The sequence below is a fragment of the Echinops telfairi genome, unplaced genomic scaffold (assembly GCF_000313985.2).
Source record: "Echinops telfairi isolate 266 unplaced genomic scaffold, ASM31398v2 ScPeMD7_1713;HRSCAF=2227, whole genome shotgun sequence".
Lineage (NCBI taxonomy): Eukaryota > Metazoa > Chordata > Mammalia > Afrosoricida > Tenrecidae > Echinops > Echinops telfairi.
The window spans coordinates 4006043-4031861 of NW_022105611.1; the positions used below are offsets into that span (position 1 = coordinate 4006043).

General features: G+C 38.9%; 1 protein-coding gene across 1 annotated transcript in view; it reads right to left on the minus strand.

The window, feature by feature from the left end:
- Positions 1-14945, minus strand: part of LOC101664149 (glutamate carboxypeptidase 2) — a 59509-nt gene extending 44564 nt beyond the window's left edge. Inside the window, exons 1-4 of the mRNA XM_030886446.2 lie at positions 14797-14945; positions 11263-11368; positions 7991-8177; positions 2997-3098 (exon numbers count right to left, since the gene is read on the minus strand). Coding sequence (XP_030742306.1) covers positions 2997-3098; positions 7991-8177; positions 11263-11368; positions 14797-14911 — 510 coding nt within the window. The 5' untranslated portion in view covers positions 14912-14945. The remainder of the gene's footprint in view (positions 1-2996; positions 3099-7990; positions 8178-11262; positions 11369-14796) is intronic.
- Between the last annotated feature and the right edge of the window lie 10874 nt (positions 14946-25819).

Genomic DNA, 25819 nt, shown 5'->3' on the forward strand with positions numbered 1-25819 from the left:
AAGCATTCTTATTATATGTTTGTGTTTAGGGAGAATTCTCTAGTATATTAGAACTAAATATGATGATGCTTCATTTCTAGTAAATTTCATTCCATCAACAAAAAACACACTGCAGGATTTAAAAAAAATTAGTGATGAGTTGATAAAGCAAATGCATTCAAAAAACAGATAAAGTGTTTTTTATCTTATATCATTAAAATATATTATTCTCCAATATTAATAGCAACTTTGTGTGCATGCAGTGGATTATATTTGGCAAAGAAATATTTCTATACATCAATTAAAGTCTACAAAAATATTTTACTAAGGTATTATAATGACAGTCAGACCATAACTTTTTTATTAAGTAAAAATTAAATATACCCAGTTATATAATAACAATTCCTTGTGAGTGTTACCTAAGCATTTCCAATACAGCACATACAAAATAAAAAATACTTAATCTTGAATGTTATTTTAGGAAAGAGGAATTTTAAGAAAGAGCAATAAATTACTATTCAGCCTTCTCAAATTTAATTTTTTTCACCAAAAACAAAGTACTGGGAATGAATCTGCAGCTTGACTGTAAAATTTCAGATAAGAGAAATGCACAATACTTCATTAAGTGAGCCACATAATATTTTCCAGGGTGGACATTCATGATTTTTAGCCAAAATTGGTAGCTGCACCTTAGTTTGAAAATGGAATAGTGTTCTGCAATTGCGGCATACTATGTAGTAGGTACATGTGATGAGAGGTGTGGCAGTTCTTGTGAGGCCCCATCAAGTTGGTTCTGATCGATGGTGACCTTATGCACAACTGAACGAAACACGGCCTGGTCGAGGTCCTTGAGAACCCCCTCTCCTTTTGCTGACCATCTTGAGGGACTCTCCTAACGATGAAGTATACAAGATGAAGTCTCATCCTCCTTGCCTTTCACGAGAACTCTGGTCATACTTCTTCCAGGACAGACAGATGTTTTGTTGTTGTTGTTTTAACAGTCTATGGTATGTTCAGTTTTATTCTCCAGCACCACAATTCAAATGCATTGATTTTTCTTCAGTCTTCTTCATTCAGTTTCCAAATTTCACATGCATGTGAGGCCATTGAAAATACTATGGCTTGGGTCAGGCGCATCATAGTGTACAGAGTAACAGCCTTCCTTTCAATACTCTGAAGAAGTCTTCTATTGTAGCCTTACCTCATGCAGCGAGTCTTTTTATCTCTTGACTGCTGCTTCCAGGAGCATCGATTGTGGATCCAAGCCAGACACTGTCCTTGACAAGGTCACCTCGTCTCCATTTATCATGATGGTATGTGTTGGTCCAGTTGTGAGGATTTTGGTCTTCGTTTACATTGAGCTGCAATTCTTGATCTTCGTCAGCAAATGTTTCAAGTCTTCCCTCACAGCACGCAAGCCTGTGTCATCTGTATATCTCAAGTTTTTAATATGCCTTCCTAACAAGAGTTACTCAGCAGCAAACAGGGCTAAACCCTTGATAAATGCATGTAAATCTCAGAGACATTATGGTTGGCGGAACAACCTGAACCTGCTATGTCAATCCACCTATATGAATTTCTTAGAGCAGGCAAAAACAGTTTTTGGTACCAAAAATTTCAGAATTTTTGCCTATAGCAGGTGGAATCACTGGCAAGAGATGGGGCAACTCAATGCAGTGATGGTTATATTCTATACATTGGTAAAGGTTTGGCTCACACAGGTTTAGGTGTTTTTCAAATGCCAGTAAATGTAAACTTGGAATTTGTATAATTCATTGTAGCAAATTTCACCTTTAAAGAACAACTATTTTTAAAGATCAACATATATTTTTGTACTAAATAACAGACCCTGAAGAAGAAAAATTAAACCAGAGAAAAGCAGTGATCAATAGAGATTATAACAACTTGTTTAAAAGTAAAACACAATGTTTCTAAGTTCATTTTGTGGAAGACATTAAATGTTAATAGTAAATTTACCTGAAACCAAGGCAAACCACGCCCATTGCCATAGTCAATTCCAACTAACAGTGACCCTAGAGGTCAGAGTAGAACTGCTTCGGAGCTTGCCAAGGCTGTCAATCTTTTTTTTTTTTTTTTTAACATTTTATTAGGGGCTCATACAACTGTTATCCCAATCCATACACACATCAATTGTGTAAAGCGCATTTGTACATCATTTCTCAAAACATTTTCTCTCCACTTAAACCCCCGACATTAGGTCCTCATTTTCCCCTCCCTCCCCGCTCCCCCCTCCCACATGAGCCCTTGATAGTTTTTAAATGGGTATTTTGTCATATCTTGCCCTGTCCGACGTCTCCCTTCACCCACTTTTCGGTTGTCTGTCCCCCAGGGAGGAGGTCACACACAGTTCCATGTAATCGGTTCCCTCTTTCCTACCCATTCTCCCTTTACCCTCCCTGTTTTGCCACTCACACCACTGGTCCTATAGGGCTCATCCGTCCTGGATTCCCTGTATTTTCAGTTCCTATCTGTACCAGTGTGCCTCCTCTGGTCTAGCCAGACTTGCAAGATCGAATTCGAGTCATGGTAGTGGGAGTGGGGAGGAAACATTTAGGAACTAGAGGAAAGTTGTATTTCTCATCATTGTTACATCTCACCCTGGCTGGCTCATCTCCTCCCCTAGACCCCTCTGCAAGGGGATCTCCAGTGGCCTACTAATGGGCTTTGGATCTCCACTCCGCACTCCCCCCATCATTCACTATGGTAAGGTTTTTTGTTCTGATGATGCCTTATACCTGATCCCTTCGACACCTCTTGGTTGCATAGGCTGGTGTGCTTCTTCCATGTGGGCTTTGTTGCTTCTGAGCTTGCCAAGGCTGTCACTCTTTATGGAATCAGACCATCACATCTTCTTCCCATGGTAAATTCAAATCACCACTCTCAATTAAAAGCTGAGAGCTTTAACTACTAGTCATCAGGGATCCTAAAATCAGGTCACTGCCAGTTAATTATTCTCTGCATCTAAAGGAGAAGCTTTCAGTTCACTTTAGCTTTACCTCTGGCATTCCTTGTGGAGAGAAGGCACTGAAAGGTGGCACAACATCTGAAACATTTTCATATCCGGGAGGAGGTGGTTCAAATAGCGATGTGTTGAAAAGCTAAGGAAGGAGAAAGGGATAGAAGCAAAAATAAATAAGTTAAGGTTTGAATAAGTCTTATTGTACTATAATCAAATAAGGACAAATAGTTATTAGCCTTTCCCTCCCTAGGAAGTTATTTATCCTGCAGTGTTTGGAGAATTCCTATCAGGAATTCAGCATTGTGCTACAGGCTGTAAGGAGTTTATGAAACAAATACATTACAGCATCTATCCTCAAAATGGTACACTCTAATTCGAGGGGAATCGCTAATGAAGGAACATATTAGAAAATCATTGAATATCAAACCATAAAAACTTTATGCATAACTGTAAGAGAAATTCCGAAAAGTTAAAAGGTACTTATTCAAAGAGGAATGTCAATATATCCTAAAACAACACCAAACCAAACTCACTGCCATTGTCAATTCTGACTCACAGTGACTTTGCAGGGCAGGGTAGTACTACCCTTTTGGGTTTTCAAGACTTCAAATCTTTTTTTTTTTAATTAAATTTTTATATGGAATAAAGTACTTAGATATAAAATAAAGTAGCTCTTCTCCACCCCCAAGAAGGATATCCAGTTGTTCTATTACCATTAGACCATCATTTCCCCCATTGGAAATAATAGCATCTTCTCTGAAATCAATTGATTGTGTAAGGAGTGGCCCAGTTCCAGACTCGTTGTTCCAGTGATTTGTCTTGATTGTTGTCATTGTGTCATGGCACCCAGTCCTGCATCATCCTCACAATAGGCATGTATGTTGGAGCCCATTGTTCGAGACACCAAGACTTTAAATCCTTAGGAGAGTAGAGAGACGTTTTTCCCCCAAGTGCTGCAGGTGGGTTTGAACCACTGGCCTAGAGGTCAGCAGTTCCCTGCATAGTCCGCTATGCCACGAGGGCTCCTCACTCTAAAGGAGGGGAGCATAAGGCATAGTAGCAAAATGGGATACTTCTAAATGGCTAATTACTTAACAGAAGCCAAATACATGAAACTCCTTAGTTTTTTAAGAAATGATAAGCACCAGGCTTTTTTTTTAATTTAGAAGAAATATTTTAATGCTAAAATGTCACCTGTAACAGCACTAAGTTGAGATCAAACTAATCTTTTGTTCAATTGAGTAAAAATTACATATTTGATGGTTCCATATCTGACAGTTTCAAATAATCTTAGCATGCATGTTCCAAAGAAAGAAATCCTGAATAAAGTATTTTAAGTATGTCATTGAAGAAGGAAAGCATAATTATCAGGGTGAAAGGCATGGAAGTAGACCACCTGCATTTGCTCACTGGTGTCTTTGAGTGGGTTCAAACTACTAGCCCTTAGGTTTCTAGTCAAGCAAAAACATTTACACCCCACTCCCCCGGGGATCGTGGGGTCAGAATAGGGGGATGAAACAGAGACAAACCATCATGATATTATTAGGCAATACTGAAACATGAAAAGGAGTCACGGTGGCATGGTGGTTACATGTTCGACTGTGATCCAAAAGGTCAGCAATTGGAAACCACCAATCACTCCAAAGAGGGAGCTTTGTCCTCCTGTAAAGGGTTCCTGGGTCTTGCTATAATTTGACATTGATTCGATGGCAGTGAGCTTAGAGTTAGGAAACATGGAAAGGAAACCAAAACCATGTTATTAAAATAAACAGAGGTAAATATCCAGTCACTTAAGAGCTTAATTTCTACAAGTCAAGAGTTCATGTAGTGCAATTCACAGCTAGCCTATACTTGTATCATTTCCTTTTCTTGATGGTGTTTTAAATTCTATACCATTGGCTAAATTGACACTATCAACAGAATTACCTTATGCTCCAGGGAGATGATTTATAATGTTCTCTAAGATAAAATGGGAATGATGTCTCTAAAATGAACCAGAGACATATATAAACCATGTATATATATGAATGGATTTGGGCTCACATTTAATTCTAGCCCCAATCTAAGAACAATTAGGTCTTATGACATGACCCTGCTTGATGCTTGCCCTCATGAAGAGGTCATTGTAGATATGGGTGCTATAGCAAAGTGTTGTGAAGAAACTACATGCTGCCTGGCTATCAGAAAGAATAGTGTGTCTTAAAGAATTATCTTCAAACAAGCAGCTAAATGATGCATCAACTAAATCCAGATAGAAGAAGCACACCAACCTGTGTGAGCCAAGGACTGTATATTTTAAAATCCAAATCCAAAGTAGTGAATAGTATTAGAGCTTAAATTGTGAACACCTGGTTTGCAGAAGACTCTGGATGACAGTAGAAGCCCAAATTCCATCTGCAGCGTCTACACATAAATTAAGCCTCTGGTGAATCCCCTCTGACCATAGTCGAGGGATATAAATAACCTTGCTATCAGAGAGCATTGTAAAGTCAATTATGGCAGATGTCATTAGATTAAAATGTAATGTTTTAAATATCTTACCATTTGATCTTCCTTTTGATCCATTTTAAAGTTGTTTCAGTTAACAACAACAATAAAGTAATGGGAAATACATGTGGACTAATCCTCTAGTTGAATCCTTCCTGACCAGACCAGGGATCTGAATGGTCTTGCTATCATGTAGAGGGCATTGGAGCATGGATCACTGCAGATGCAGCTAGGTTAAAGTGCAACACCATATCATTTGATCTCCCTTTGCTCATATAAATTTTGTTTTAATTTTTATATACTTTGTTGTTTTTTTCTATTGAGGTTTTCCTCTGTTCTACGTGTTATTGTTGCTAGGCTTCTTTTGTTGCTCTGTTTTTCTGTCTATGAAGTCAGGATGACAGTAAATCCATGGAGACAGTCACTGGATCTCTGCTTTCCAGGGATACGGCCAGTGAGGCTGGGAGAAATGGAGAGCTAATAGCAGTAGGTCCAGGAAAGAAAGCATGTTCTAAAAGTAATTGTGGTGACGAATGTACAGCTCTTCTTTTATGATTGAGCTATTGAATTGTATGAGATGTGAATTATATGACAAGGAAACTTAAAAATTCAAGTTAAGAAAGTATCAAGTGACAATCGTAGAGCAATTGCTTAAGGGAAGGGAAAGTGAAGGAAGGCAGGAAGGCATTTTGGGGAATTATGTGATTCTTTAGATGTAGATGTGACTTGGATAAAATAAAAATCAAGTCATGATATACTTTTAATATTTTCAGAAACTTTAAGCAGCTGAGACCCTTAGGGAGAAACTGCTAAGTGAAACTTCCACATGATACATTTTATATTAAATGACAAACTTAATGTATTAAATAAATGCTCATAATAGTAAAAGGGGGAAACATAAAATAATAAAAGCAATAGTACAAGAACATTGGGATATGAGGAAGGAAAGAAGAAGAAAATTGTATGTTTTTTATTTTCCTCATCGACAAAGATAATTCTTAAATTTGATGGAGCAAAACTGAAGTTTAATTATACATACATTTTTTAACATTATAAGCATTTTAGAGCGTAAGTACTTTTCCTAAACATGTTTTTTAAATATCTAATAGTATTAAGAAAGATTTTATAGTACTTAATTATTTAAATATCCCACCATTTACTTAATAAATGTTATGAATATTATGCAGCTACAATCTATTTTCCACCTAATTTTCACAAATACTTGTTACAGTTTGAAACATTTAGTCACGTGGTCTAATCATATCAAATTATATGATCATTTTTTTAAAAGTTAAGTTGTTAACTACTATAATTTCAGATGTAATATAGAAATACCAATATGGAAAGTTTTAAATATTAGGAAATTTAGCAATAATTTGATCATTGATTGTAAATCATGCCAATGTATTAATCCTTAAGAAGAGAAAAATAAGTAACAAGAGCAATGATTGTCAAAATATTGTATTTTAAAATTATATATATGTACAAAGGGGCGTACATATAAAATATGTACATATATATTTGAATCACAGACATGTTCACTGACAATATTAACATTTTTAGAATTACATATATAATTTAGAAGGCCCAGTCATTAAAAAGAATCTATTTAACGAAATGGAATCCTGGTATGATATTGGGCTGCTAACCAAAAGTCAGCACCTTGAACTTGCTCCACCGAATAAAGATGAGCCTGTATGCTCCTATAAAGAGCTATAATCTCTGATACCCTCATGAGCAGTTACTATAATATATGGTCACATGAGTCACAATTGACTCTATGGAAGTGGATTGTGTTTTAATGTAATCAAAAGAGCTATTCTAAATATTTACATAATGAAAAGAGCACACTCATTGTCATTGAGTTGATTCTGACTCATAAAGGCCCTATGAAACAGAATTTGTTCCCGTAAGAAATAGCTGGATTTCTTGAATTATGTTTTTTTTAAGCATTTGCTTTAATTTGCAAACAAGATAATAAATTCATTAAAGAAGCTTCTAGAGATCTCCTCCATCCATTCTCTTCCAAACCATCTTTCTATTTCAAATATCCATAATACAAATTTTTAGTATACATTCTGGGCACATAATCATTTGACAGGCATTATTATTAAGCCCCAGTAAAAATCTGCTGATTCAAACTGTTCACCGAGTCTTTGAATTTCTTAGAAAAAAACTACAGCTCTAAGGAATTTTTTCACTCTGAACTGATTTTTTAAAATGTACCTTATTATAGATCTTTATAGGAGTAAACAGTTTCATCATTATTTTAATTGGTTGGAAGCTAATTAATGAATCATAGTCTATAGGATGAACATTGGTGTACAATCCTAAATTATACAAGAGCAACTGCCGTTAAACAGTAATTTCTCAGAATCTATCCAACATTGTATTAAATTATTAGAAAGTGATTAAAATTGGTAATGAGATGTTAAAAATATCATTAACAAGTTTTAGTAAAACTGGCTTTTATCAGTATTTGGAGATGGCGTCATGTATAAGAAAGTAATAGGTACTAGGAAAATGTTTTATTTATTTTTTTACCTCGTTTCCATCTTCATCAATTATTGAGATGTAGTTGGGATGAGTCTCATCAGGGTAAGACAAAAGGACATCATACTGGGCTAACTCAACAGAATCCAAGCCAAATGCTTTCCATTGGGATTGAATTTGCTTTGCAAGTTGATAGTTTTGTTCTGTTCCTGCTAAATGTGGTATCCGTGTAAAATTACTGGTGAATAAACATTAAAAGCAGTTAGAATCAATATTTCATCACTCTTCTCAATTAGCAACAAAATAAGGCAGATGTACAGTCCCGCCCCCCCCTCCCCCCCAAGGAGCAGCCGGTGTGTTTAAACTGTTGATCTTGTGGTTAACAACTCAATGGCATAGCCCCCTGGGCCACCAGGGCTTTTAAAGCAAATAATTAGTAGTGACTATTAATAGCAAGAGAAACTATTATCAAGTGGGAGAAGGAATGCTGGAGGTGCATTCAGACCAGAGTTCCGTGGTGTACAAATGATGGTTGGAAATCTGTAGATTACTGCAAGTAGTATTAATCTCTGTGTCTATGTGTTGATGGTAAACACATTCAAGTTCTGAGAAGTGAGAACAACTTCAAAATTGTCGTGGAAAATAAACAAGAACCTGGCTGGTTAGGTGTGGCAGTTAAATCATTTCATGCCAACTTGTTAAATAAGTTATAGGGGTGGAGTCTAGTCTGTCAATTAAGTGAGAGCCAACCATGCCTCTGTGTGGGCGTGGCCTTCTCCTGAGGATTCTGGGAACTCCTGTCTTCCTTCCTGGGGGCGGAACACACTCTCTCCCTTTGAGACATTCCTGTTGACAAGCCACATGGAGTTACGCTGATGGAGCCGAGACTTAGAGCTGGAGGAGCCATGTGGAGACCCATGCCAGTGCTGCAATGCCTCCACTGCGACTGGATCCAAAAGTGTTTACACCCAGTGGCCTGTGATCTTCCTGCATTTGGCGTCATTGCATGTGTGTATGTATGTATGTGTGTGTGTGTGAGTCTGAAGAGGAATTTATAGAATGGTATCAGACATATGGGCTCATCTTGGACTTATGGGCTTGGACTTGGCTGGGATGCTTTCTCAATATAAAATTTCTCTTTGATATAAAGTTCTCTCTTACACATATATGAGTGTCACTGAATTTGTTTCTCTAGTTAACCCAGACTAGAACATTAGGTTTTGCTCAGTAGTCCAGAAAGGGAAGGAGAGGGAGACGCTAATATTTCATCTTTGTGGATTATTAGTCCATGTCAAAAACTGGGAAAGAAAAAAGAAATTAACAAATGGTTCTGTCTAGGAGCACAAACTCTATCTCCTGGGCCTCTCCTTTAATTATACCTATTATACCTAAGTAAGAATGGAATAGAAGTCTCTGGGTGGTGCAAGTGGTTAATGTGTTTTCTCATTTACTGATAAGTTCAAGGTTCAAGTACACTCAGAGCCAACTGGGAAGGACTGATGATTTACTTCTAGACAATATCGAACACATTTCTACTCTGACACACATGGTTGCCATGAGTTGGAACTGACTAGACAGCAACCTACACGGATATGGTACAGAGGAACATGCGTACAAGAGGCAGAGGGGACGTCTTCACAGAGATAAAGAAGTTTAAGCTTTTTGATCTCACACTTGAAAGAGATTTTTCCAATATTCCAATAGATTCCCAGGCCAATTTTTATACACAATTTATATTCTGTTATATATTAATAAAGGTACATATTATCTTTTTATATAAAATTAAAACTTTATATATTCACTAACATATTCTTCCTTCAGTCACTATAAATTATTCTAAGTATTTTTACATATACTTAGAGAAGTTCAAGTTTTTCTGGATAAACACATTGAACCAATTTATTTATTTTATTTTTTGAACCAATTTATAAAAACAAAATAGAATGTTATACTTTGAAAACCAAGTACTCTAATTAATTACGTGCAATAATTCTATACAAATATCCACTCATTGCCATAGAGTCATTCCTGATTCATAATAACTCTGTAAGGCAGGGTTGAACTGCTCCTGGAGATAATTGAGGCTGCAAATCTTTACAAAAATAGAAAGCCTCATCTTTCTCCTATGGAGTGGCTGGTAGATTTGAACTGTTGACTTTGCAGTTAGCAGCCCAACTCCTAATCTACTACCCTGTTTCCCCGAAAGTAAGACATTCCCCGAAAATAAGACCTTACAGTGTTGCCTCTTACAGAAATATAAGGCATCCCCCGAAAATAAGACCTCCCAGAAAATAAGGCCCCCCAAAGCTACCGTAACACTGGACTCTGGACCATAGTGGCGGGCGCCACCACACAGCTTACTGTTGGCTGCAGCGCAGCCAGAGCAGACAGGAAGTGCAAGGTCTCTTTTAATAAAACAATAAACCATAAATGCGTACCGTATTCTTTTTCATGGAAAAATAAGACATCACCTGAAAATAAGACCTAGCACATCTTTGGGAGCAAAAATTAATATAAGACACTATCTTATTTTCAGGGAAACAGGATACCACCAGGGCATGGAATTATGACATCATTACTTTCTACATTATATTAATTCTATACAAATGTTTTACTTTTAGCAGTTTTATTTTATTTTGAACATTCATGTCTTTTGTTCTTCACTGGGAATAGCTATTTTAGAAAGCAAGGAGGTAACTTTTACAACATGCCACACCCATGCTCTCTTATTTCACTCTCACCGCAATATCATCATTATTCCTCTTCTCCAGATGTGCAGACTAGGGTTTGGGCTCAGGAAGTTTAAGTATTAGCCCAAAGTTACTTTACTGTCAATCACCGAAGATGCAATTTCAACTAGTCAGTCTGACTACAGAGCACATGTTTTTGCACTCCAACATACTATTTTCCTCTAAAACGATTCAGAAAACTGCAACCTATTGGCCAAATTTGGCCTACTCCCTGAAATTTTATTGTTCACAAGCTAACACTGGTTGAAAAAAATCCAAAGAATAATATTTTGTGACACATGAAATTTCAGTGTCCACAGGTAAAGTTTTATTGGAAGAGATACACTCATTTTAAAATAAATTTTCTATGTACTTTTGAGTGATACAACAACAAAGATAAGTAATTTTGACAACCTCTGGTCCACAAAATTTGGCCTTTTATAGAAAAAACATTTGCTGACTCCTAAAGAATCTATAAAAATGGAAGCTTAGTTAATGGTATTCCTTTCATAATATATAAAATTTTGAGTCAAAGCTTCTAAACGTAATTTTTTCCAACTAATTGACCACGCCAATTTTCAACTAAAGACTTACTATAAGAACTTCTTGATGTTCTCAGCTTTCAATTCATCCAAAAATATCTTCTTCATGTGTTGCTGTCGAGCAGTCATAGATTCACTGGAAGATTTTATAACCCAACCTGCAAAGTACATCCAAATAAGTGAGATATAAACCCATCCAGAGGTCCTATTTTTCCTTATGAAATATCAGTTCCTTACAAAACATCAATGATCTCTAGCATTCACTGATTTTTTTTTACAACTTTCTGCCTACTCCCATTAAGAAAAGAACATGCAGCCTTTTAAGAACTATCTATGTGGTATCAAACTGACAATAGCAAATCAAAAGATTAAATAAGAAGCTTATGTAACAGGGAGTTTATCTTAACAAATATGTGAAGATTCAGAAAAGGAGCTAAAAATCACAGCTTGAAGTTTGTAATAAATGTCACCAAATTGTATATGTACAAATTAATGGAGTGGATGTGCATTCTGCTGTATATATTCTTCAGAACAAAAAATTAAAATTATATTATTACAACATTAAAAAATCTTTTTAATAGTTTTATTGACATATAATTCATAAGCCATACAATTCAATGGTTCATTCACATTAACAAGAGTTGTGCAACCATCACCACAATCAATTTTACACTTCTTGTCTTGTACTCATTGTTGCTAGCACCCTATTTTCGTACAACTTCCCAGTGCCCCTAGAAAATTATTCATCCAGCTACTGTCTCTCTAGATCTACGTATCCCAGATCTCATATATAGAAAAACATACAAGACAAAGACAATGACAAAATAAAACACAGAAACCCTCAGTTAAAAGAAAGCAGAATACATTAAAAACTGGAACAGATTTAAATGAGCCGAAGGGAGATTAAATGATACAATGTTACATTTTAATCTAACGACATTTGCAATCATCCACTTTACAATGCACTCTGAGAGCTAGGCTATACGCATCTCCGGACTATGGTCAGAGGGGATTCATTAAGGGTTAGTCTGCATGGAGACCCTCCAAGTGGATTTTGGGCTTCCACTGTCATCCATAACCTTCTGTAAACTGGGTGTTCAGATTGAAGTTTTTAGTGATATATTGTGATCCATATATTGTGATCTGAAAATCCATCCTCAACTCAATTCAGCTCTCTGCCATCCAGTGGATTCCCACTCATAGCAACCCTAGAGGCAGGGTAGAACTGCCCCTGGGAGTTTATTGAAGGGGGAAGAAAGCCTCGTCTTTCTCCAGAGGATCGGCTGGTGGTTTTGAGCTGCAGACCTTGCAGTTAGGAGACAAACAAGTAGCCATGACACCATCAGGGCTCCTACAAAACTGCCCAATACATGTATTTTACTTTTCACAACAGTGCTTTAAATTCTGTCCCACTGGCTAAATGAAAGATAGTGTCCATTGAATTACCTAATCCCCATGGGGATGGTTTGTAATGCTCTTCAAACGATGGTGATGCCTCTAAAGTGAACCAGGGACATATATGAATGGATTTTGAGATCACACTTAATCGTAGCCCTAATATAAGAACAATTAGTTTTTATGACATGACCCTACTTGATCCTTGCCCTCATGAAGAGATCATTGAACATATGAGTCTTCTAGGGAAGTGTGCTGAAGAAATCAGATTATGCCTGACTCTCAGAAAGAATACTCTGTGGTCTTACAGGCTTGTCTTAAAACAGCGGTTCTCCATCTGTGGGTCGCAACCCCTTTGGGAGTCAAACCACCCTTTCACAAGGGTTACCCTATTTATAACAGTAGCAAAATGACATGAAGTAGCAATGAAAAGTATATGAAGTAGCAACGAAAATAATTTTATGGTTGGGAAGTCACCACAACATGAGGAACTATATTAATGGGTCATGGCATTAGGAAGGTTAAGAACCACCGCTATAGAGGCTCTATGAGTCAGAATCAACAGTCATGTCAGCGAATATGACTTTGGGTTGGTATAATGACTGCATTGTGAATATAAGTACATAAATTATTTCAAAACATTGATAGAACCTCAGACTTCAATTTCAATAGTTCTGGTTCGGAACTAAAGCAAATATGTGCTGAGATTTGATTCTAGGTGAAGTTAAAAAAATACTCACTGACTTCCAGTAAATTCTGATTCTGATGCTCAGCAATGCTACAGGAATAAACCCGGCCTTCCCCGTAGCATTTCTACGACTGTAAATCTTTATGGGAGCAGATAACCACTTCTTTATTCCTGCATGGAGTTGACACCCAATCATTTGCTTAGTGTTGGAGAGCTTAAGCATTGTGCCTCAAGGACTCCAGCAACTGAAGTAGGTTTGAGAAATTCAGAAACAGAAAACTATGGTGAAGCTACTATTCACCCAACAGCTCTCTCAGTAGTCCAGTTCAAGTTCACAGAGGAGTCCAGGGTCAAGGAGTGGTCAGATTATACCCAGTCTTTAGCCACTCTAAGGATGCTGGCTTTTAAACTGAGGGAGACAGGACACCATTAAGGAATTTATGCAGAGAAATTATATGACCACATGATAAAACGATTATCTCAATCAACACTGGACCAGCTTTCATGGGACTTCTTAGTCATTTAATCAAATTATCACACACATACACACACACACATACCACAACATATTGAAATAAATGGTGATAACCTAAGGGAAATATGATTCCATTTGAGCATCAAAAAGTCCAGACCAAAGCTGGACTACCTGGGAATATTTTAATTTAGTCCTGTGCACAGCATTCCAATTAGTTGCATCTTTTAACCATGCAACAATAAAGGAACTGCTCACACTCCAGCACAGTGCTAGCAGCTTTACATTTTATTTCATTGGCTGCCCCAATAATTTCCATGCAACTTGATAGTCATCATTAAGACAGGAGCATGAGGCTGAAAACAACCTGAGTAATTGATTCAAGGCCACTAAGAAAGAGGATAGGAGGCTATTGCACCAACAAAGATTTCCCATCTCAAAACCCCTGTCTCAAAATCCTGTCTTAACTACTGCATGGCAGGGGGGATCGTGGGAAAGAGAAGGCAGAGTCAAAATCAGAGTGAAAAAGTGTGAGCTTGTCTGTTGCCCTGATTTTCTTGGGAGTGTTGGGTTAATGCAGAAGCAGGACTCACGGGGCGATGGGAAAGAAAGATGTATTGGTAAAGCCGGTTTCGAAGTCCCCACAGTAAATCCCGACTCAAAGAAACATGAACCCAGTTTCCAAAGGTGCCTTTTTGTTGCTCCCAGGAGGAGAGGAAAAGTCCCCCTCCCCTTCCCCAAACCGTACTGCAGGACCCTGCCGCTTTAAAAATTAAAGTACTGATTTCTCTTAAGTCCTGTAAGGGTGCCATCTTCCTTAGTCCGATTGCAGGAATTCTCCCCTCTATGCCTAACCCTGGGCATCCACCCCACCGGTGTCTGGCCCGGAACCCAACCCTGCACAACCCTAGCAAACCCCACTCCAAAGTGGCTGCTCCGAGCCCAACGGGACAGGCCAGCCCACAGGCCACAGGGACATGGCTCTGCCCGTCCCTGTGGGCGCCAGGCTGGGGGCGGCAGTGCGTCCCTACCAAAGACGAAGCCAAGGAGGAAGAGGCCGCTGGCCAGCACCAGCGCCCCAGCACAGAGCCAGCTCCTGCGCCTCCGAGCGAGGGTCCAGTGGGCGTCCTGAAGGGCACTGCACATCCTCTTCGCTGTGAAGCCTCTCAGGGAGGCTCTCTCAACCAACGTGCAGCTGTGGCGCAAAGTCTTCGCTCTGCAAGGGCTCCTTTAAGCAGTTAATAACAGGAAGCCGCCCCCTGCCGAGTCTGGTTTTCTCCACCCAGAAAGTCTTTCTCAGTTACCCTGAGCCAATCCAAAGGCCTGGTCTGCCACCAGGCGATGGAAATCCAGCTTCTTTAGGGAGACAGTAAAGAAAGAAAGACAGAGAATGTCTATGTTTTCCTTATATAAAAGAAGGAAGGAGAAAGGGAGGGAGAGGCAGAGAAGAGAGGATGGAGAGAGAAAGAAGAAGCTGCTCGCCTCTCTCCATCCCCAATTTTGAGTCCTAGAAGGAAAACTAAGAATGCCAATGTGTGATAGAAAGATCTTAACTTGTATTTACCTTGTTTGCTTCCAGGCGAGTTGGTAAAATGAATTGACCAAAGCCACTACCAGAGTCAATTCTGATGCACAGTGGGTCTACATAGAACCTGTAGAGGCTGTAAATCGAGCTGGAACCGCTGACCTGGTTGTTAACAGGTAGCCACTGACCTGGCAGTTTCTTCTGGGCTCCTTTGGTATATTAGACTAAATCACGTCTAAAATCTTCCCCCTCCGCACCTCCCACCCCATGCTCTGAAAGTCTACTGAAAATTTTATCTAAAGGAAACCCATGAACGCCATGTTTAAAAAGCGATACTCACCTCCCACGCTGTTTTGAATAGGGAGGCAGGAGCTGGAGTCAACGTGAATTACCATATTAGCCTCCATAGCTCTTGTGTAAAGAGCACCCTGAATTGTTTCATAGGCCATCCGTATACAAAAGATGCTTGGCACTTTGGTGAGTAGTTAGATAGATAAATAGAAGCCCTGGTGGTGTTGTGCTTAATTAAGCTTTTGGCTGCTTACCTCCAGGTCAGCAGTTTGAAACCACTAGCCAGTTCCATGGGAGAAAGTCTAGACTTTCGACTCCAGTAAAGAACGACAGTCTTGGAAACTCACAGGGAGCAGTTCCACACTGTCCTATAGAATTGCTACGAGTCAGAATTGACTCAATGGCAGTGTGTGACATAGATAAATTAAAAGTAAACTGGCATCTCCTTGCCCTCTCAATGGGAGAAATGGTAGATTCTGGGAACTTTCTCTCTCTCTCTGCCTTGGTCTTCCTTTTGACAATCACGCGGACACTTGCTGAGACCTGGAAGAGCTCTCTTTCTCTGCTTCACTTTCCTGCTGTTGAGACACCCAGAGAGCTGGAGGCGTCCTTGGAGACCTGCGCCAGTGTTGAGGTGCTTCCACAACAATGGATCCGCAAGACTTTCTACCCATCAGCTTGTGAGCTTCCTGCATTTGACATCATTGCATGTGCTGTGTGAGTCTGAAGAGGAATTTATGAACTAGTATCGGACATATAGGCTAATATCAGACTTACGGACTTGATCTGGACTGGGCTGGGATATTTTCTCAATATAAAATTTCTCTTTGATATAAAGATGTCTCTTACACATATATGAGTGTCACGGGATCTATTTCTCTAGTCAACCCTCTCTAACACATTATGTACTTTGGGAGTGGAGTACTAGAGAAACAAATCATGAAGACTGAGAGTGGATGCTCGGTTGACCTCTGTTTTATGGCAGGTTTCCTTCTTTGGCCAGCCAGAGTCAGGTATGGCCATGCAGTTTAATGGAAAAGTTTAATGGTAGTTTTCTGGAAAAGACCTGGGAAGTGAAATTTTGATTCTTAGACATTACTTTTGGTTATTCCTGTCTGAAATGGCAAGAATGAATGTGATAAATGTAAATTTTGAGCTCAGGGGGGAAAATGGCCCCATGAATTTGTCTGAGACCATGCTGCCTAGTTAAAATGGCTGACAGAAGGCCTGGCCCTGGCTTGAGGCACTCAGCCAGAAGCCTAAGGCCATATGGGATAAGTTTAGATAAGATAAGATTGACTTTGACAATTTCAAGAATTGAGTTTAGGATCTGGCTGTACTAGATTTATACTGATCTCTTCTACTGATTGTTACTGATATGTGTATTAGAAATGACTATTGAAATGTAAAGCTATGGAAATGACTATTGAAATGTAAGTCGACTTGCCTTCATCCGTTTAATTTAGACTTTTAAATGGACATAGGAAACTCCTGCAAAGAAGCCTCTGAAAAAGTAAGCCCCACCCAGTGCTTTCAGTGCTCAGGACATTTTTAGTTGAAGTAGAGACTAGCCTAGGGGGCTGTTGATAGACTGAAGACAAAACCAAAAAGGGAATCCTTTGGCTTTTTGAATTTTGAACTAGTGATTTATGCCTGAAGCTGGAGCCATTTTCCTTTCTAGAACAGCATGCTAAAGGGAGCCTGTGGGCAACTTCAAATGCTTGCTTGGTGACCACCTGGATCTACTTGTTGAGTGGAAGTGGGGGAAATGCAGCAATAGAGAGATAGTTGAGTCTGGACACTGACATCTGTGGACCTGGCTCACAGGGACTAGAGGAGAAGACAAACGTGGGTAGGCCAATCTGAAATTCATGACGTAGCACAAGGGGACAAGGGTTGTTGAGAATTTGTGATGGGGCCCATGGTCAAAAGGTGTGGCAGCCAATAGGCACTATGGTGAGGCTAAGTGAGGTAGCCCACAGTGAGCTGACCAGAATCGGAACAGATGAAGATAAGATTTTTTACCCTGTGAATTGGTGCATATTGTTGATGACTTTATGGAAGGGCTGTCCTGATTTGACTTTGCTTATGGATGCGAATTCACAAGGTTCCAAATGGAATGAAGATTCTTCACACCAAAGAACCTGCTTGTCTACTAGAGCACTGGGTTGATACAAGTGGGCAGTATAGAAATTGGATACTCAAATTGGGGGTGGAGAGGAGAAGATGGGGTAAGCATGAAGTGGCTGGCTTACAAACTTTCATACTGGGAGCTTATATTCATTGGATTATGGTGTTGGTCTTTATATTTATTTCCCTATTTCCATGAGCACATAAATAGCCTACAGGTCTCAGTCTCACTTGAAGCTAGGTGTACAAATGGCCTGGGAGTGGCATCTTGTGAAAGGAGAACCAAAAATCAACAGCTAAAGGCTGATTTCTATGAGGCAGAGGCAAGACGTGCATTCTCCCTCCAATCTTTTTATCACTTTGGACACCAGCCTCCCTCCCATGGCACTCCCTACCTTTCTTCTGGCATTGCAATGGCCACACCCAAATCAGAGACCATATTCGTAACCAAACTCACCAAAATCACTTCCCTTGAGTAGATTCCAACTCATAGCAGAGTAGAACTGCCCCTATGGAATTCTGAGACTGTAAGTTTTTATGGGAGTAGAAAGCTTCATCTTTCTCCAAAAGAGCAGCTGGTGTTTCAAACTGCTGACTTTGTGATTAGCAATTCATTGTATAACCCACTATGCCACCAGGATTCTGATTATGCACATAGTTATGAGGTTTATTAGGGAAGCATCAGGTATCAGACATGACTTAGGATATAATTCTTTAATTGGAATAACTTCTCAGTTGTACTCACAGGCAAGCCTTCTTTTGGTCCTTAGCTGGATCCCTTGGCTTCTGCCTTGTTTGGGGAAAGGTTACAAAAGTTTTTTAGTTCCACCAATGAATGGCCAGAGGTACCCCGCTCGGCAACAAGCCTCCTGCCTGAAAATGTTCAGTTTTCTTGGTTCATGGACACAGAAGCCCACTACTGTGTTGTCTCTGCCAGTATTCTCGCTCTGCTGCTGTCACTTCTCTGTTGCCTTTCTCTTCTGCCTGTGTCATAGCTTCCTGTATGCTGGGTCTAGGAGGTTCTCAACACAGAGATCCTGGGTTCAAAGTCCATGCCCTACACTCAACTAGTCTTCTTCAGTCATGTTCCTGCTTCACTGCTCACTTCTTTTCCTTAATCTCTTATAAGAGAAAAGTGTAAGTCAAGCAAGGAAAGGGTTGTGAGCATGACTACAGTCATTTTGATTTTAAATCAGCCATGTTAAAGTATAATTCATTTTGCTTAGTGCTTTATACAATTTGCCATTGCCTTTCAAGTGTATGTTTCAATCAAGGGGGTTTGGAATTTACCATTCAGATCTTGTTTGAGGACAATTTGACCCTCCAGTTTGCCTGGTTATCATATAAAGTCTGGCAAGAGTCAGCCATCTGGAAAGCAGACATCGAGATAAAATGTTCATTTGGTTTGCTCACCATGTCCTCTGATGTTCTTGTGGTCTGTAATGTACCTTGAAAATTACAGCCCACCCACATGCAGAATGTGACTGCATAGAAAAAATGGTATAAACATTGTCTGTAAACTGAAATGAGCTGAGCACTTGTTAACCAGCATTGTTGCTATTGGATGTTCTATTAGTCAGACTTTCTAATAAGCACATTTTCTCTTGTTCTGTTCCATTTGGGCTCAATTGTCCCCGGGAAGCAAGGGTAACAACGTGACATCTGATGGTGGGTTCCCCTCTAGTTCCATCTTTTTAATGTCCCTTCCTAGGGAAAGGACAGACAGAGACAGGATAAGGATAGACTTATCCTTTCTTGGGGTTAGAAGGTCTCTAGTCCCTGCCCTCTCACCGGACCAGGACAGAAGAGGACTTCTGACATTTTACTTGACAGAGAAGAGAGAAGGACAGACACTGACAGGGTATGTACACACAGCAGTTCTTGGAATGTGTAGCCCTGCACAAGACACTGGGGCTTTGGATTCACATTAAATAATAGGTGTTAAGTCTTGTGAGGAAGCCCTGATGTGATCCAAGAATGAGGCACAATCTTTAAGGAGACCAGTGCGAGTTTGGCAGGTCAGTCTGAAGAAGGTTTCCTGAGTACCAAGAAGTTGAGAAAAGAATTGTTTTGTAAAAGGTTTTTCTGATTGTGATTCTCCTTGAGGCTTTCCTGATTTCAACAGCTCTTGCTCTAAAACCTACACATTTCTTGGAAATCTCCCTTATACTTTGTTTTCCTCTCATGAGCAGAAGTCTCTGAACCGTAAAGTAGTCAGAGGGTTAGCTTTCCAGATGGAGGTGGTCTATACCGGCATGGTGTTTTGGGCTAGTAACTAAGGCCTCTGAATGAAACGTTGAGAGGTTTTAGCCTTATAAATCTGATAGAATGATTGATATGCTATCAGAGAGTGCAGGGATTCTTCTGAGAAGCTTCTTTCTAAGGTTGGTGGGAAAGAAACCTAATGTAGGCTAGAAGAGATAAAGTACAGGCAACCCGCAGCAAGTTTTATATATAATATAAGATGCGAAATGTGACAAAGTTTTCCTAAGAAGAGCTCATTGGGGTTCATTCTAGGAAACATTTCCCATCTTGAAGAAAAGAAAATATAAGATGCTATGTCAACCACAGTAGGTTGACTGAGAGAACAAAGTGGCTTGGCCATGATTCTGCAACTGAATTTCTTTTGTACTAGAGCCAGTAAATGAAAGAGAAAAATGTATGCAGAAGCTTTTATAACTCTACATGTATTCATGTTATAGGATGAGTTTTCTATATGCTTATATATATGGTATTTGATAAATTTGAGTTTGATATAGTTTGTTTATTTATTTCACTTTGTTCTGAGTGTTTGCTGTGTCTGTGTTTCTGATTTTGTATCCAGTTGAAGCCATGGTTGATGTTTGTCATGCAGCAATCTAAAAATATCAGTTCTTTTTCTCTTCCAAGAACAACTGCTTATTGCTCCTGGCTTGTACTTGGACTTTTTAATAGTTACTCTAAGACAAAAGGTAACTTAAACATTAAACTAATAATTCTAGAATGAATAGGAGAATGACTTTTGAAAAGGCCAGATAGAAAGCATGGAAAGATTGAAAGAAAGAGATAAATATTTTGGAAGAAAAAAGAAGGTGCTTTCGTTTTAAAATGGAATGTCTGATTGTGCTAGAATAGGAAAAGTGATAAAAACTACCTAAACTTAGGGCATGTAGAAGGTATTGCAGGTCAGTGAAAAACTGAATACACGGTTAACATTCCAGAGAATAGAAGAAAGTATATGTGTATTTGGTTCCCAAAGTGAATATATTTATTTATAAAATATATGGTACAAGAAATAAATGATGAAGGCCAAGAATATTTAAATGATAGTTAAATATTTTTATTTTATATGATTAAGATTTTTATTTGTTTACCACTAAAAACCTAATGGGTTAGTTCATGAAAGTCATTTAAAAACTTAATTGTTAAATAACAAAGAATTAAGTTTCTCACTGTTAAAATAACTATAATTCCCTTGGTGGCCAGGTTAAATAGTTCATTTTATTCTTATAAAATCTACCTGGATGCTTTTAAAAGAACATATTTTGGGGCAGTTTCAAGGCCATCCCCTTGACAGAATACATTTCAGGGTAAATTCTCTATACAATCTCCATCTACACTCATTTGTCCAGGACAAGCTGAAAGGGACATCACCTGAAAGGGGCGTAAATGGACATTGAAGTTAAGGTCACTCCCAGTAGTGAGAGTGGTGATACCGGGAGGGTGGAGGGACGGTGGGGTAGAAAGGGGGAACCGATTACAGGGATCTACATATAACCCCCTCCCTGGGGGATGGACAACAGAAAAGTGGTTGAAGGGCAGATGATCCCTTCAGGACCAGTGGTGAGAGTGGCGATACCAGGAGGGTGGAGGGAAGGTGGGGTAGAAAGGGGGAACCGATTACAGGGAGCTACATATAACCCCCTCCATGGGGGATGGACAACAGAAAAGTGGTTGAAGGGAGAAGACATCGGACAGTGTAAAATATGACAAAATAATAATTTATAAATTATCAAGCTCATGAGGGAGGGGGGCGGAAGGGGAGCTGATACCAGGGGTTTACATGGAGAGCAAATGTTTTGAGAATGATGAGGGTAATGAATGTACAAATGTGCTTTATACAATTGATGTATGTATGGATTGTGATAAGAGTTGTATTAGCCCCTAAAAAAAAAACGATTAAGAAAACTTAAGGTCACTAGCTGGTAGCCAGAAGTAGAGATCATGGAACAAGATCATACGAGACCAAATCATTAGACATTGACTATTTCTTTTCATTTTATTTGCTGTATTATTACTATTGCACGACTTGCAGTTTGCGTACTTATAATTGTTTCTGAGTAGAGGGGAATTGTTAGAATTACAGGTTTGGGACTAACTCTTGGGTCTTGCTGTGTCTAACTGATTTTGAAATGTTAGGCTAATCTTTCTTTCCAACTCACATGGCCTAATTTACTTCATTTTAAGAGCCTTTTCCCCTTGATATGACATTGTTGACTTAGTACATGACACTAAAATATATATACCACCATTAAAGAAATAACGGGTAAAATTCAAATAGTTTTATTTATTGTCAAGGGATTTGAATCCCTGATTTTTAAAATTTATCTCTATTTTTATTTCCTCTTCCAACTCTCCTAGTGACATAACAACTATATCTAACTGTAAGTAGTTCCTCTAATGTGGCCATATTCCATACTAATTTTTCCCAAAGACTTCACTGAAACTTCTGTGCTATCCAAAGAATAGTGTTTGGAGTCTTAACGACATGTCCCAATACAAACAGCCATCTGAAGGCTCCATGGATAGGAAGAAGAAACACACAGAAGAAAATGCACCCAAGCTAACGTGAGCAAAATAATTTTAAACGAGATCTATAATCAAGAGAAACAATGATGGTATTCTAAATTCAGAGGCATTTGGTGTATGTAAGTGGAAAAGTCCAAAAGCAAAGCCTTAACTCCCTTTTAGGATCTTGACATGAACCTGAAATACATGTTGCATTTTAAAGGTTATCTTTTCTAGTAACTGTTCTCCAGGTTGACCCCTCCTCTTGCCTTTACCCTAAAGCATGTCTAGATTTTTTTATAATTTAAAAGCAATTAATGACATTCAATTAATCATAGCATTGACAGCTTCATAGGGGTTAAATAATACCCAATATTCTATAGAAAGGGATTAAATAATACCCAATATTCTATAGAAAAAATGTATAATATTATTCAAAAAAGTTTCCAGAAAGAGAAGTAACTGTAATGTGTTGAGAAATAACGGATAGTCAGATGGTTTTACTGACACTGATGAGTCATCTAATCCCTTTAAAATATGTGGTACAAAATTCACTTGTGCAAAATGTCTGTAACAGTGACAATGAAAGATGGCGAACTTGTGAGCCTGGTAGAACCTCCGTCCTTCTGTCTGAATCGCACTTGGCAGTTGGCAGGCCGAGAGCACTTGCTGCTTTCCTGTCACCCAAGATCAGGCTTATCCAAACCCAATGGTTGCAGCAGGAACTTGTGTCCTGTGAAACTTAGACCTAATTAAATGATCTCTCTTTGTTTCACAAGAAGATCACAATACTATTGTCCTTGGAAATGGAATGTATAGAAGTGACTGTTAGCTTTTTCCAAACAAATTTTGACATTTATAATTGGAGAACTACAGTTAATACCTGGATGTATTCGATCCAGGATTCTCAGATTACTGGCTGTGTTTACTTTTTACAATGACAAGGATCATGCCTTTATTTAAGTGAAAATGATCTCACGCTGAAATGAAGGCATTAGTACAAGCAACATTAAAAAAAAAAAGACAAATGTATTGCCATTGAGTAGATTCTGACACATAGCCACCCTGTAGGAAAGGGTAGAAACTGCCCCCACAGGTTTTCAAGACTTTTGAAAGTTAAAGACTCTCTTCAGGAGTAGAATGCTTCATCTTTCTCAGCTGGTGGTTTCAAACTACTGACCTTGTGGTTAGCAGCCCAATGCATAAACCACTACAGGACCAGAGCTCCTCAGCAAAAACAGGGCTCTAGAAATTGCTGGACTACCAAATGAAATGTTTTAACAAACTAATGAAGCAAGTATGTGGAAATTATCAAGCAATATCGCTAATATCGTGTACAAGCAAAGTTTTGCTGAAGATTGTTCAGCAACAGTTGCAGTAGTACATCAAGAGGGATCACCCAGACATTCAAGCCAGATTCAGAAGGGAACATGTATCAAGGGATATCACTGTTGATGTCAGATGGCCCATGGCTGAAAGAGAATATCAGAAAGATATTTACTTCTATTTTCTGACTATGCAAAGGCATCCACTCTGTGGATCATAACAAACTATGGATAGCATTGTGAAGAATGGAAATTCCAGAACTTCATTGTAATCACAAGGAACCTGTACACAGACAAGAAGCAGTTGTTCAAGAAGTACAAGAGAATATTGCATGATTTAAAACCAGGAAAGGTGTGCATCAAAGTTGTATCCCTCACCATCTTTATTTAATCTGTATGCTGAGCAAATAAGATGAGAAACTGGACTATACGAAGAAGAATGTAACATTAGGATTGGAAAGAAGCTCATTAACAACCTGTAATAGGTACATAAAACAATCTTGCTTGAATGCCAAGAGGACTTGAAGCATTTACAGCTGAATATCAAAGACTAGCTTTCAGAATAAAGTAAAACTCAATGTAAAGAAAAAAACCCTCACTAAATAAAACCCTTCACTAAGAGGAAAAATCATGATAAACTGAGAAAAGATTGAAATGAAGGTTTTTATGCTTCTTATATACACAATCAATGATCATGGAACCACCAGTCAAAGTTAAACACCATGTTGCACTGGGAAAATCTGTTGCACAAGACCTATTTAAAGTGATGAAGAATCAAAACGCCCCATTTGAGGGGTAGAATGTGTCTGACCTTGACCCGAGCCACTTTCAGTGGCTTCATCTGTGTATGAAAACTAGACAAAGGACAAGGGAGACTATATAAGAATTTATCACTTTTAATTATGGTGTTGGTGAAGAATATTGAAAATGCCATAAACGTCCAGAAAGACAAACAAGTCTGCCTTGGAAGAAATACTGCCAGAATGCTCCTTAGAAGGGAGAATGGTGAGACTTTGTCTCATGGACTTTGGACATTGTGGAAGTTACATAATCTGGTGTCAATTTGCGACTTGAGGGGATTAAGAGTAAAGGGGTGGAGTCTAGCCTGTCAATCAGGTCATAGCCAATGAGGCCTTTGTGTGAATAGCCTTCTCTTGAGAATTCTGGGAACACCTATATTTTCCTTCTTGGAGGCGGGTAACACTCCCCTCTCTCAGTTAACTCCCTTGGAGACTCTTTACCGACAAGGCTGAGTTCTTGCGAGACAACCTTGAGGAGAAGTCACATAGACTGAGAAGCCATGTGGAGATCCCTGCCAGCGCTGAGATGCTTACAATGCCACTGGATCCAAAGCCTTTCTACCCACTGGCCTGTAATCATCCTGCATTCAGCATCATTACATGTGTTTTGTGAGTCTGAAAGAGAACTTTAAAGATTGGTATCAGACATATGGGCTAATATCAGACTTATGGGCATGGACTGAACTGGTTTGGGATACTTTTTTAATGTACAATTACCTTTTATATAAAATTCTCTCTTATACACATATGCATTTCTATGAATTTGTTTCTCTAGTCTACCCAGATTAACACAGACATGCTATCTGGAGAGACCTGGAGATGAGCATTGAACTTGATAAGGCACAGGGCCAGTGAAGAGGAAATCACTTGATCGGGATCGATATAAAGCTGCAACAATGGTTCAATCAGAACAGCAATTGTGAGGCTGGTGCAGGATCAGGCAGTTTTTTTCTATGGTACGCAGTGTCTGGAGGGGTTCTAACCTACTTGATAGCACCTCACAACAAATTACCCTATCAAGAGAAGGAGTTGATGCCTAGTCTAATATCAATAACGTAGCTTATGCCACAGCAGAGGCCCTGAAGACCACATCTCAAGTGCTGGCTGCTATTAGTCAAGAGTTAGGCTGTCAGGAAAGCATTCTTGGGAATCAAGTCATGACAGATTACTCAGGCCTAATTATGAGAATTCAGAATTTTAAGAAATATGCTGCTTG